Source organism: Myxocyprinus asiaticus, chromosome 9, assembly GCF_019703515.2.
Source record: "Myxocyprinus asiaticus isolate MX2 ecotype Aquarium Trade chromosome 9, UBuf_Myxa_2, whole genome shotgun sequence".
NCBI classification, from domain to species: domain Eukaryota; kingdom Metazoa; phylum Chordata; class Actinopteri; order Cypriniformes; family Catostomidae; genus Myxocyprinus; species Myxocyprinus asiaticus.
In genome coordinates this window covers 24,915,594-24,929,569 of record NC_059352.1, presented here as the reverse complement: position 1 = coordinate 24,929,569, position 13,976 = coordinate 24,915,594, and the positions used below count along the sequence as shown (strand labels likewise).

Below are 13,976 nucleotides of genomic sequence, written 5' to 3'. Positions count from 1 at the left end.
GACACTTAATGGCCTTAATGTCTTAATAACAAGATTTCCATTCTTTTTTGGGGAGAAAAAAAGAGAAGAGGCCACGGCTGAGGCAGCCTGTCCCCATTCTTGGGCAGTCGACTTGTCCCCGAGGTGCAGGGGACCGTACGACACTCGCAGGAGCGTTGGGGGAGGTTACGTGATGGCCAGGTGCGCTGGCTACGAGGCATGCAATAGCCTGCCCGTCTCGCACCGCCAGTCCACAGTTCGTATAGGGACCCCTAGTGTCACTACATCGACACAACGTCTCGTTCCCTCTATCAGGGAACGGAGGTTACGAATGTTTTCTCAAGAGCATGTAAACATGGTAATTGTGATAACCCCAAAAATGTATAAATAGCAAACAGGCAAGCTGAAACTTTAAATGAATTGATGGCTTGATCATTGTATTATCAGCAAGATTGGTTTTACCAGAAAGGGTTTGCAATTTACTAGAAGATTCTGGGTTTGTAGCATTTTGCAGTTGACACTGTTCTGTGGGTGAGAGTTCGGAAAGACCACTGGAAACAGCAGTAAGCTCACTGCCCACTGTCTGAGCTAAGGGCAGCTCACAGCATAGCTGAGTCTTCCACTCCAGGTCCTCATAAACACCACCCCAGCCCTCAGCGGGACTCAGAGCAGGAAGACCTGAAATATATGGATCTCAATGTGAGTGACACTGAATTGCAAAGCTACTACAATTTGAGTTGTGCATTGTTTATTTTTTAAAACATTATCCTGATATACATGATCCCAACCAGTACATATATTTCCTAAAGCCTTGTCTTATGTCCAAAAATTAACAAAGAAACTTGTTCAAGAATAATTCAAAATCACAAAAATTTGGGGGGAAAAAACAGAGAAGGTCTAGACACAAAGTCCTATGCCTTTTGTGAAACATTTATTGACAGAATCAATTCTAAGAAGTGCAATGTTCATCTGAAAGCTTCTTGTTCAAGGACAACACTAACTGTGTAGGACAGTCACATCAGCAAGCAACCTTTTGCTTCCATACATAAATATGTAGCATCTATGTTTGCTGAAAAATCATATTACCATTTTTTATCAAGAATTTGTGTATGGTCAACAGCATTTTAATGCATTTTATTTCAACATAAAGTGCACACTGAATTTAGAAAAGGGGTAATTTCATGAGGAATAACATTTTCTTTTTAGATAAAAAAAGCTTATACCACAGCACAGTCCAATGCTGTCGAATGTAGCTCTAGGTCTCTTGAACGCATTACGGTTCCATAAAATGTTTTAGTTATTTTAAAGAGCTGTACAGCCTACCATTGCAATTTCACTAAATAAAACAAAGACAATGTCACATAGGCTTGGGTGACTCTTTCAAAGTGACGACAGCTTGGGCTGTCTCTAAGCTAGACGCTGAATCTGTGACATAAGAAATCAGTTTGACAAACATGAGCGTTTTAGGGACAAAACCTAAAAATATCTTGAGACAAAACCCTGAAAAATGTCTTAAGGTATGTTAAGTATGGTATAAATAGTATAATTGACTCCAGAAGGTTGTATTATTGAAAAATAATGTATACCCGAGGTGAAACTTTGCATCATGGCTGCATTACCACTTCAGGTTGTGTATTATATTTCCAATAATTCAACAGTTCATTGTCAATTATTCCTTACTTGAGGCACTGTTTAAGCATATGCTAATTTCTGAGTCCGAAAAGACCATTTATTGAAACTAAACTGAAACTAAAATGTCTCCTTCTGACATCAGACAGGTAAATACATCAACACACATCAATGACACCTATTGGGTGACCAGAGAGTTGGCCTGTCCATTCATGATGAGGTAATAAAGAGAAAGCAAGATAGATACTTTTATTCTTAAAGATAACATCTGAAAGTTTGCCAAACCTTGTGCTTTTCTGTGTGTAGCACCTGCCCCTCTGCGAATCCTTCTGAAGGATCCCAGTGCTGAGAAAGAGTGGCTAACATTTATTTTTAACACGATCCCTAATCATTTTAGACTTATTTTAAAGGTTTGTGTGGAACATTTTAGTATAGATTGTTCAGTTATCCAGTTACAAATTACAGGGTTTGCAAAGACGCTGCAGGGATGTACAGTTTTTTTCTTAGGTGGCAGATCTGGTGCTGGTGAACTGAAAAATTCATTAGCACAAATTAAATGTTTTTGGCACAATGAAGAGTATGGTAATTGTTATTTAAATGATTATTAAATTTAAATTAGGCTATTTATTACTATTTTTATTATTTAATAATACAATTTACGACTTCTACAATTTTGATACAATTTCTATAATAATCATTTTAACAACTTATTTTATATTAGTATATATTTTTATTACTATAAACGTTCATCAAAAAATAAATCACAGTGCTGCAACACCATCGTTTCCTTGACTGGCCTTAATTTTTATTGTTATTGTACAATCCATCTATGCTCACTTAATCCATGTTGGTACTATGTGAATAATATTTGTTGCATCAGTGTATTACTAAAACCGGGCAAGGGATTTCCAGTTTCCAGCATGCTTTGCATGTGACTGGAATGGAGAGTACATTTTTAAAATAAGTGTTATTTTAATGTATTTCAACACAAAATGAAACAAGTAAGAGACTTGTTCGTATTTAATGTTCTTTTATGTTGGGATTTAGAGGAGTTTCTGTCATGCTGAATTTTTTTGGATGTTACCATTGTGAAGAAGAGTGGAGCTAATGGTTAGATCAAGGTTGGGTACATTACTACTGAAAAATCAGTGTGTATTACTTTTCTCATGAAGCAATACTGAGGGATGAGCTGTATACTGACCGATTGGGGATCTGTAAACTCTCAGCAGCACCATACTTGTAATACATTACAAAAGGATATACACTCACTGAGCACTTTATTAGAAACACTATGGTCCGAATAAATTGACTGACGTAGTCTTCTGCTGGTGTAGCCCATCTGCCTCAAGGTTCGAAGTGTTGTGCATTCTGAGATGCTATTCTGCTCACTACAATTGTACAGAGTGGTTATCTGAGTTACTGTAGTCTTTCTGTCAGCTCGAACCAGTCTGGCCATTCTCCGTTGACCTCTCTCATCAACAAGCTGTTTCCATCTGCAGAACTGCCACTCACTGGATGTTTTTGTTTTTGGCACCATTCTGAATAAACTCTAGAGACTGTTGTGCGTGAAAATTCCAGGAGATCAGCAGTTACAGAAATACTCAAACCAGCCTGTTAGGCACCAACAATAATGCCACAGTCAAAATCACTGAGATAAATTTTTTTCCCCATTCTGATGGTTGATGTGAACATTAACTGAAGAGCCTGACCCGTATATACATGTATTTATGCATCGCACTGCTGTCACATAATTGGCTGATTAAATAATCGCATGAATAAGTAGGTGTATAGGTGTTCCTAATAATGTGCTAAATGAGTGTACATAAAATGCAAATATATTTGTTGCTAGCTAGCAACAAGCTGCAATGTTCAATAGAGTTATTTAAATAGATCAAATCTAAGTTTGATTGACTTAATTTAGGTTATACAACGTATTTGAGTAGAGCCCACATTTAGAGATCAGAGAAACTCATTTTCATTGTGGTACCAATGTCCACTAATGAATTTAGTTAAAAAAAACAAAAACAGTGTATGACAATGAAAAAATGCTTGATTGTTGGTCAGGTTATGAGAAGATGTTTGAACAAAAACAGGAAGAGTAAGGTAAACAAAGAAGGGAAATGGAGCAAACACTCACCTTGTGAAATGGTAATGAAATTCACAAGAAGCGCAAGCCTGATAAAAAAAAACCTGGGGGAAAGAGAGAGCATCTGTAAAATAGTTCAGTATGGACATGACTCACTATCTTCTTCCACAGTGAGATGGTCAGTTCTTTTAGTTCATGCAGTGTGACAGTGCTCTTCTTCATTTTACTCATATATGCTGCAGAGACTCTTTTATATGCATTTAAAATGGTATCTTGATTTAAATGCACTGTATATTGTTTAAGAATACTTAATTTGTCTAGGAATGAAATCAGTATTGATCATCTTACATTGAAATCACTATTGATTAGACAGAGGTGCATTAAGTATGATGTGAAAAATATATGTAAAGAAAACAATGTGTTAGCAATAATCAGTAATGAGAATTGTGCCTTATTTTAATTATGTATGTACCTTGTACCTGGGTATACACTGTAATAAGTGGATACCTGAAATCATTACCTTAATGATCTATTTCTATCTGATCTAACCCTTAAGTTATTCAGGCTGATTCGATGATGTTAAAAGGATAGTTCACCCAAAACTGAAAATACTTTTGAAAATAATTTACTCACCCTCATGCCATCCAAAATGTGTATGACTTTCTTTCTTCTACAGAACACAACCAAAGAATCAGCTCTGTAGGTCCATACAATGCAAGTAAATGGTGGCTAGACCTATTAAGCAATTACATCGCTTCAGAAGACACATATTAAACCACTGGAGTTACATGGATTACTTTTATGCTGCCTTTATGTGATTTTTGGAGCTTCAAAGTTCTGGCCACCATTCACTTGCATTGTAAGGACCAACAGAGCTGAAATATTCTTCTAAAAACATTTGTTTGTATTCAGCAGAAGAAAGAAAGTCACACATCTGGTATGGCATGATGGTGAATAAATAATTTTCATTTTTTGGTGAACTATCCCTTTAAATGACATTTCTTACTTTAATAAAAACCAGTTAATTTAGATATTACCACATGAAGCACATATTTTAGGTTAACATTTTTCAACCAAGATTTTTTCTGTAACAAGCCATCTTACTACTACTTTCTTTTAAGTTTTTAACCATTTTTAATCACCTTTTTGCCTTCACAAGTTTATTTTAAATGGTCCAGCGGTTTGAACAATTAATTTTGAAAAGTACAAATATTCCATGTAGTCTCTTTATTATGAGCTCATGATAGCAGCATGCATAATAATTATAAAAAAACTATGTTGTTTAAAATAGTTTGAGGTAATAGTATACTGTAGCATGTCACACCATGGTACATGCAAACTTTTTAAGAGTATTCAATATCAACAACCCCCTATGACTGAGTTTAAAAGATTATAAGGAGAAAATGCCAATAAACTCTCAAAGAACAATATGAAATGTGCAGAATATTACAAAATAACTACACTCATGTCAATGGAATTTTTCTTTCATTAACAATTCATTGACCACTACAAAATGGGTAATTAATAAAACACTGACATAATAGTCTATTGTGTGCCATAAGCAACCATGCTTAAATCCAGGCCAATCCATTTAGAGACACTTACATCATTTCACTTGATTCTGAACATCATTTCTCTTGTTGATGAAGTAGTTCTTTCTGCAATAAGAGAGAAAAAAGGGACACAGACAGAGAGAAAGAGAGGGAGAGCAAGAGAGTAAGAGAGAGAGCAAAAAGGAATGACGATGAGCAGAACATCTGTGTGGAAAACTTATCTAGGCAGACAATTTCAATTTAAGCTAAAACACTGAGTATACTGAAGAAGAATGTGGAGTATAAGTTTACTCACTTAGGCTTAACAGAACTTTTCTGACTCACTTGATGGAAAATAAACAGTAGAACACAGATGAACAGTTTTGTCAGAGCAGGGGAAAAAACTTATTGGCATACATTGAACATATCAGGCAGTAATGTGACACCAGTTTTGTTGTTTTGCTTGATCACATTTGCTTTTGCTTAATCCACTGGTATCCTCTCTTTAAGGAGACAAATCACCTTTCTTGTTCAAGTCAATAACAGGCATGAACTTTACTATTTAGAGATTGCTCTTTCATAGCTCATGGAGACATAATGAAGATCTCATGTTTCTTTTGAGTATCAACTTTAAGATGTTTCTCCTAAAATCCCTTATGAGATATAAAAATAGACGTAACAATTCTTGACATACAATAAGACTTTAGAGCTAGAATTAATGTTATTAGTTTAGCTCAGGTAATTTGGTCTTGGAAGAATTTGATGAGAAATGTTTGAGTTCATATTGAATTGTAGAATGGTATCAAATCTGAGCTCGAGTTGAGAGATTGTTGAGATCCCTTTTGAAACACTAGAGGAGACATACGTTAAATTTACTGAGGTCTGTTTCTCAGGAGAAAAATCTGAGAAGCAAGAGACTTAAGGAAAAGTTAACATCTCACTGGTGTCTAGGAGAAAAATTTGAAATATTAAAGAGATCTCATTTGAGATTTTTCTTCCCTGTGAGCAGTGCCTCTGGATGTATTATGCACAACTTTGTTTTCTTGTATGCCTGCATAAACCTGTGAAACACAGCAACGCCCATGTTTAAGCAGAACCATTTCCTGGTATTTTACTGAGTATGATATTGCAAAATCTTAAACCTGTTTAAGATTTCCACAATACGGGGGCCTGGGTAGCTCAGCGAGTATTGATGCTGACTACCATCCCTGGAGTCGCAAGTTCGAATCCAGGGTGTGCTGAGTGACGCCAGCCAGGTCTCCTAAGCAACCAAATTGGCCCGGTTGCTTGGGAGGGTAGAGTCACATGGGGTAACCTCCTCGTGTTCACGATTAGTGGTTCTTGCTCTCAAAGGGGCGTGTGGTACGTTGTGTGTGGTTCACGTAGAGTAGCATGAGCCTCCATATGCTAACAGAGACTAACAGTCTCCGTGGTGTCATGCACAACGAGCCACGTGATAAGATGCACGGATTGACTGTCTCAGAAGTGGAGACTTGTACTCCGCCACCCGGATTGAGGCGAGTATCCGCTCCACCACAAGGACCTACTAAGTAGTGGGAATTATGCATTCCAAATTGGGGAGAAAAGGGGATAAAAAAATAAAATAAAATAAAAGATTTCCACAATGCTGTTACATTGTGCCAGTCAGTAAAAAAGTGCCCTACTAAGCAAGACTCCTCATCAGGACACCCTCAAAATGAGGTAAATGCATAAGAACTTTAGAAGTATATGAGACCCATGCCTCATTGCCCTGCACTCAGCAAATACAACACTACATGTCCCATAATGCAATGCTTTCCACACCATCTGTCAGAGCCACCTGGAGCAGTGTGGACAAAGCTGCTGAACCAAACATGATATAAGATAATCTAACATAAAAACAGATCAGACATGAATATTGAGGAAAACAGGCAAGTGGCCATTCACTCCAGTAGAGCCTTTTTCCAGGAAGGCTCTTATGATAACATATCATATATTCATGTAGCCTCCTATCAAACCTCAAAACAACTTTGATGATGTTCCATTTTGAATCAACAACATAACACCAAATGTTCACTAAAATGACTATTAACTCAGCATACGTGATGTGCCAATCTAGATCCGTTCCAAGCATATATAATTAACGGTTAGTCAAGGTTTGGCTATTTGAGGAGAAACAAACTTTGATAATCTAGTGAAGCCACTCAATGGTAAACATGGTCCAGATGACCTTAAATGGATAGTTCACCCCAAAATTCTAATTCTCTTATTTACTCACTCTCATGCTATTCCAGATGTGTAAAAAAAAAAAAAAAAAAAAAGAAAAAAAAAGGTTTTTAGAAGGCTATCTCAACTTTGTAGGTCCACACAATGCAAGTGAATAGTGACCAAAACTTTGAAAGTTTAAAAAGCACATAAAAGCAGCATAAAAGTAATCCATATGACTCCATTGGTTGAAGCAATGTCTTCAGAAGCAATAGGTGTAGGTAAGAAACAGATCAATATTTAAGTGCTTTTTTACTATAAATTTTCCTCCCAGCCGAGTAGGTGGCGATATGCACGAAGAATGCGAATCGCCATAAACAAAAGAAGAAGAAAGTGAAAGTGGATATTTATAGTAAAAAAAAGGACTTAAATATTGATCTGTTTCTCACCCACACCTATCATATCTCTTCTGAAGATATGGATTTAACCACTGGAGTCTTATGGATTACTTTTATGCTGCCTTTATATGCTTTTTGGATCTTCAAAGCTCTGGCCACCATTCACTTGCATTGTTTAAACCTACAAAGCTGACATATTCTTCTAAAAGTCTCCGTTTGTGTTCAGAAGAAGAAAGAAAGTTGTACACATCTGGGATGGCATGGGAGTGAGTAAATCATGAGACAATTTTCATTTTTGGGTGAACTATCCCTTTAAACTACATTATAACACAGAACACCCCAATGTTCTGCTATTAAAAATGAGAAAAAATATAACTGTTCCCATAAAATATATTGAAATGTGATGGGTCATGCAGGGACTCCTGGGAACGGCAGATTATTGTTTTTTACCACAGTTTTAACAACAGTTCACCATAAGTTATATATAAGTTAATTTGTCAAACATATTATACATGTTTAACGTTAACTACACGATAAAATATATATATTTTTTTTTAACAAATCATGTTAAATACATTATCTTTTTATTTTTTTTTACCATATAGCATATGTTAAAGGTGCAGTATGTAAGATTCAGAAACCCTTGGTATTAATGATACCTGTGGCCGTTAAGTGAACTGCAGCCAGCTACCTGTTGCTCGTGCTCGTGCACACACTCCATAGGGATGCGAGCGAGCATCTGCCAAAACAATGACGTAACGTAAAAAGAGGCTGAACGTGATTCACCGGCATCATGCTGACAGATGAGGTAGCATAATTAAAATTACACAGATATGATTGATTTACTACAAACTTTGAGACTGCATATTATATTTGACTCTCCAGTGCTGGAACAGGGCTAAAACAAAGTGTGGATACAGGTCTGACTATGCGAGACTGTAGACTGAAGTAATCACTTTTCTTTGCATGATACGTTGACTGCACTTATATGACAGCCTATGTCGGCGTTATCAATAGCTGTTAGCTAAATCTGGTGGATGATAACAGTAGCTGTTTATAAAATAGACTGTACATTATAAATATGTTGACACAATTCAGTATTGATACACAATTCAGTATTGATGTGATTTCATCACAACTGTTATTTTGATATATCGATGCGCTATTGTTTTATAATAGATTGTATATATTTTCTGTATAACCAAGTTACGTTACACTAATGAATGGGTCTTTTTGCATTATCTTGAACATTGTCTAGCATTAATTTCATGTATTATTGTAGTTTACCTTGCTGAATAATTACAGATTAACATTGACATTAACCTGACTTTTAGCATAAAGAGAAGATCGTTGAAATTATTTGAAAGTTATGAAGCAAGGTAGCTTGCAATTCGTCAGCGTTAGCAGGCAAGATCAAGTTAGCTAAAATTACACAGATCAGTCCTTATAGCACTATATTCCACATGCTTAAGCTTACCTGTCCAATAAGAAGAACGCAAATTCAGGGTCGGTTTTGATCCCCAAGACCGAACAAAGGTCCTTCCAGGAATCAAATGCCCTGCCAACCTTCACTCTAGTTTTCGCTCGACCACGATCACGTTCCCGCTTAGCCAAACAGGATTCAGTAAATGTTCTTCTTTTTTGGCTTGCTCTGAGTTTGTGTAGGAGTCGATTTTGTGTTTGGAGTCAGCCGTTTGCTGGATTCCATCTCTAAGATAACGTTACCTAATGTTGCAGACTGTCTGTTGATGCTGTTGAATAGCGGAAGAGAAGCTACTGTCTGAGGCAAGGCTCTCGGGAGCGCACATAAATGTCACATCCTTTGGATTTTCCCGGCAAAAGCGACCCGCTCCCTTGGCATGAAAATCAGTCTACAGGCTTTCATAGGCAAACTAGGAAGTCTGGGAAGGGCTCATTTTTTAAATTGCGTTACAAGACATTCGCACATTGGCCAAAAAAAATGAATATTACATGAAATATTGTACATATTGCACCTTTAAGGTAACAACCCGTTAACCAATTGACCAATCTTTTGACAACGTCACCGCTTACGTAATACACGTAAGTGGTGGCAGAAATCGTCCGCAAACAGTAAACTTTTATCGGATTCCGTTGTTAAAAAATTATTTCGAGGGTTCTCGTAGACGGCAACAGAGCTGACTGGACTGAGGAGATAATTTCAACTCACAGCTTTGCAGCAAACATAGAAAGTGAACATTATTACATTTATGTTATAAACTCATATCATTATAATAATTGTTTAGCTAAGAATAGTCGTGTATTTATGATGGTTTTGTGTCGTACTTTCGTTTAATCGTCTAATCTGCCAAATCTAAAACAAGTCTATCGCTTTCTGCCACCAAGTACTGCGCATGCGCTCATATTTTTTTGTAAACTTTTTTTACTGTAGCTTTTTTTTTACTGTAGCATTTTTACATTATTTTACCGTTTTTACAGAGTAAAGAATAAATCACAACATCAGTTATTTAGCTGAAATCCCAAATGCTTGGGCTACATCTGATGTTCTACACCAGTGACACACTTTCATTTCATTTCATTTTATTTTTTTCAGTACCTCCTTTCTACACAGACATGGAGACGGAAATCCTGACATTTTCTCCACAGACGGGGGTACGCCAAGCACAGAACGCGATCTTGAGCTAAAATATTTAAAAAAAAAAAAAAAAGCTACACGCAGCGCAACGAATATAACAGAACGCAGGTGTCTCGAGACGCATATTTAAAACTTGTCTTTTAACGTTTAACGCGTTCTTGCGTTAGTCCACGCTGTTTCCCCCCCTATGTAAACATGCGCCAGACGAACGTCTTTGACCGTTGCGCCGCGTCTCGCTGCATTTGTCAGCAATTCGCGCGGCAACGTCGCGCGCGATTTTTAGACGCAGTGTAAGTTAAAAAGAACTTCTGTTAAAAACGCGTTTCGAGACACCTGCGTTATATTCGTGGCGCTGCGTCAAGCTTTCTTTTCAGCGCAATTAAGGACGTATTCGGTGTGAACGGCCCCTAAGAATGGGAATAACGTCACCTCTGAAAGATAACTTTTGAAGCAAAACATCGCGTCTACGTTTAAATAAAGTTGACTCATTAGACTGGAAGAAACGTTTAAAACTTATTGTCCAGTTTACATATTGTAAAAGATTATGTATTGCGTTTAAATAAGCAAACAATACAGGTTACTTTATTACAAAAGCCAAATTATACACTAAATAAGAAAAAAAAACAAAAACAAAAAAACAATGTAGTTGTGGTAAAGGAATATGATTAAAAGAGCAGAATAGTGACTTGTTAAAAGTAGCAACGGAACAGTGGTCTTAACGCTATTATGCTGCATGAGATCATGTGCATAATGTCACACCTGGGATCGTGCACTTCAGCCGGTCCGTGAATCTGGTTGAACTGAGTTGGCAAAGTCTGCGTCTTAATCCTCCACTCAGAAACTAGGACAGAGCTCCCGATCCAGAGTACAGTTCAGCTATTCATCCTGTAACGGTTAATGTCTGTAGTGGCGTATGCAGAAGTGGAGAAGCGCGTGACTTCTGAATGTCACATCAGAGTGAGTTTTCAGAGCTGTAATGTGGAATTGGCATCTTCAACTGGAGAACTGCTGCTGCGCTGCTGAGCTTCCTGGCGGAGGGAGTGGCATAGTCTAATGAGCTTATTGCGTCACGACATCATCATCTTCATTGTTTCGTTTTTGGCAAGGAAAGAAGGTATATGTATTTGTTTTTATAAATGTAAACATGAACTTAATTTCCTTGAGGAGACGGAGTACTTATATATATATGGTACCTGGGATAAATATATATATATATATATATATATATATATATATATATATATATATATACTGTGAATTAACATTTTTATTGAAAGAAAAAAATATAGGATGTACTGCCTACTTTTCAAACTGCTGACCATGTTGTTGAACATGGGTAATTTAATTATACCCAACTGAATTGTAAATAGTAGCTACATAAGGACAAAATGTGTCTTCCAAAATGCTTGATCTGTTCAGTTTAAATTTCACTCTCACCCTACAGCCTCATAATAATGCGTTTTATTAATTCGTCGGCGCTGTTTTTAAACTGTTTTTTCCTCTTTTACGTAAACACGAGCTAGACGGACATCTAATTGCCTTGCCGTGTCTCGCTGTTTCTTCACCGTCTTGTTGCGTCGCGTTTTAAGACGCGTTGTCAGGTTAAAGAGATAGTCAGCTTTTAAAAGGCGTCTCAATGCTCGTTATTGAATTATTAACTAATGAACGTCATCTTTAAAATGGCGCGCCCTATGACTTCACTTGCAATGTTGCAGTTTAGTAACATCAAAGTCTCTCCAGCGAGTCAATCCACTGTCGGCCATCTTTAGAACGCTCTCGGGAGAACGCTCTCTATTTCCAGTCATGAAAGTGCAGCTCCTATCTACTTGAATGGGGAAAGGCCGAGATCTCAAAAACGGTTGGTCAAGATTACGATCAAAGTACATATTTCAAATCAGTAATACAATCTGATAATATTGGACTCATAAATTGTGCTTCTTTATCTCATATTACGATAAAACACGCCATTTTCCCGGCTTGTATAGCTAATGCGCATTAGCGAGTTGTTTGACAGGTGATGTCAGTATCTAAAAGGTGATTGGCTCTTTTAACTGTAGGCGGGACTTCTTTTTTACATCCGTTGACCGTTGGGCGCTAGAGCTTCTCGGTTGGGCGTTCCAATTCCTCCCATTAATTTATAAAAGTGGCCCGTCTCTGGTAACGTTACGTCATCCGCATGATCTCATGCTGTCATCCTCTAAACTCAGCGCGAGGATGTGCTGCACCGCACGTGACATGATCTTACATGGGATCAATGTAATAACCACATGAGAAGCTAAAATTAAATTTAGAACACATCTCTTTATCTCTCTCCACAGAAGATCATTTTAAAATAGGATTTAGGCTACATTACACATTTAATAATGTTAAATCCGACTTCTCAATTATTATAAACCTAAAAACATTTAATAAAGCTTAGATTTATGTCTAGATTTCATGACACATTGGATTTGATATTATATTATTACATCTAAATATTATAACAACAGTTAAGACTGTTTTCATTCTGCCTCTGACATCTTGTGGGTTAAACATAATTCAAAGTCTACAAGCTATTTTGCTATTTACTGTAGCCTAAAGAACACATAAATATTTTCCATTTGAAGCACCATATGTGAATACAGATATCAACACCAAAGCAGCACAGAGGTTAACACTGATGCTTAGAGGCCCAAATGTTTATCAATCTTTTATCAACCCCATAAACACATAATGCTGCTATAGCCGGAGCTCACAATTACTATTTAAATGCATGACATTCACTATGCTATCCTTCTCATGCTGTGATAGAGCAAGAACAACACATACTGTCTCCCTTTGCAGCTCACAGCAGGTTGGAAATCAGATGTCACCCATGCTTATCAAAGCCAGACTTTAAAATCCATTCCCACAGAAACATATCAGAAAATGATGCACTTTTATCCCAAATACATTATAGGGGACATTATAAACTCTGGTTCATCTTTGGGCTGCCGCCTGCAATCTTTCACACTCAAATTTAAAAGCTCACCATTCACACATACTGTGGACTAAACGCAAAAAAAAATGGTAAATTTTTTTTTCAGAATTCCACCCAAATAATAATAATAAAAAATTCATCCAATTATTTACAAATAATATTGTATGTGTTTATAATCTTGTCATACACAGATGTTTTTTGTTGATGTAGTTGTCCTAAATTTGTTAACATGTAATTCTGGTTCTGTTCACTCTACCTCACTTTGAAAAGACTTATTTCATTCCTCTAGACAGCAGCAAACACTTGAAATTATCATTTTTTTTCTCTATCACATTCCATCACAATATACAGATCTGAAATGTAGGTGGCGCTCTAATGCATTTTAGCCCTCAAATCTGTGCTCGTCTATAGACATTCAGTCTAATTTTCAGTTCATGCACCACCCTAGCTGTTTCATATAATATCTCATCCTCTGAGTGGACTAGAAGCTCAATCTAAAGGCACTTTTCCACTGCACGTTACGGTTCAACTCGACTCGACTCTCCTCACTTTACTTTTCTGAGCTTGCTTTTCCACTGCAGTTTAGTGCCACCTC

The 13,976-nt window shown here is 36.9% G+C and overlaps 1 protein-coding gene across 2 annotated transcripts in view; it reads right to left on the bottom strand.

Moving 5' to 3' along the window:
- LOC127446330 (leptin receptor-like) overlaps positions 1-11,866 on the bottom strand; it is a 47,425-nt gene extending 35,559 nt beyond the window's left edge. The window contains exons 1-5 of one of the 2 annotated variants that reach the window (XM_051707155.1): positions 11,726-11,866; positions 11,182-11,504; positions 5,300-5,352; positions 3,746-3,798; positions 442-657 (exon numbers count right to left, since the gene is read on the bottom strand). In XM_051707155.1, the coding sequence (XP_051563115.1) occupies positions 442-657; positions 3,746-3,798; positions 5,300-5,304 (274 nt within the window). In that variant the 5' untranslated portion in view covers positions 5,305-5,352; positions 11,182-11,504; positions 11,726-11,866. Of the gene's footprint in view, positions 1-441; positions 658-3,745; positions 3,819-5,299; positions 5,353-11,181; positions 11,505-11,725 lie in introns of those variants that run through there. The other variant, XM_051707154.1, reaches the window with a different exon arrangement.
- Between the last annotated feature and the right edge of the window lie 2,110 nt (positions 11,867-13,976).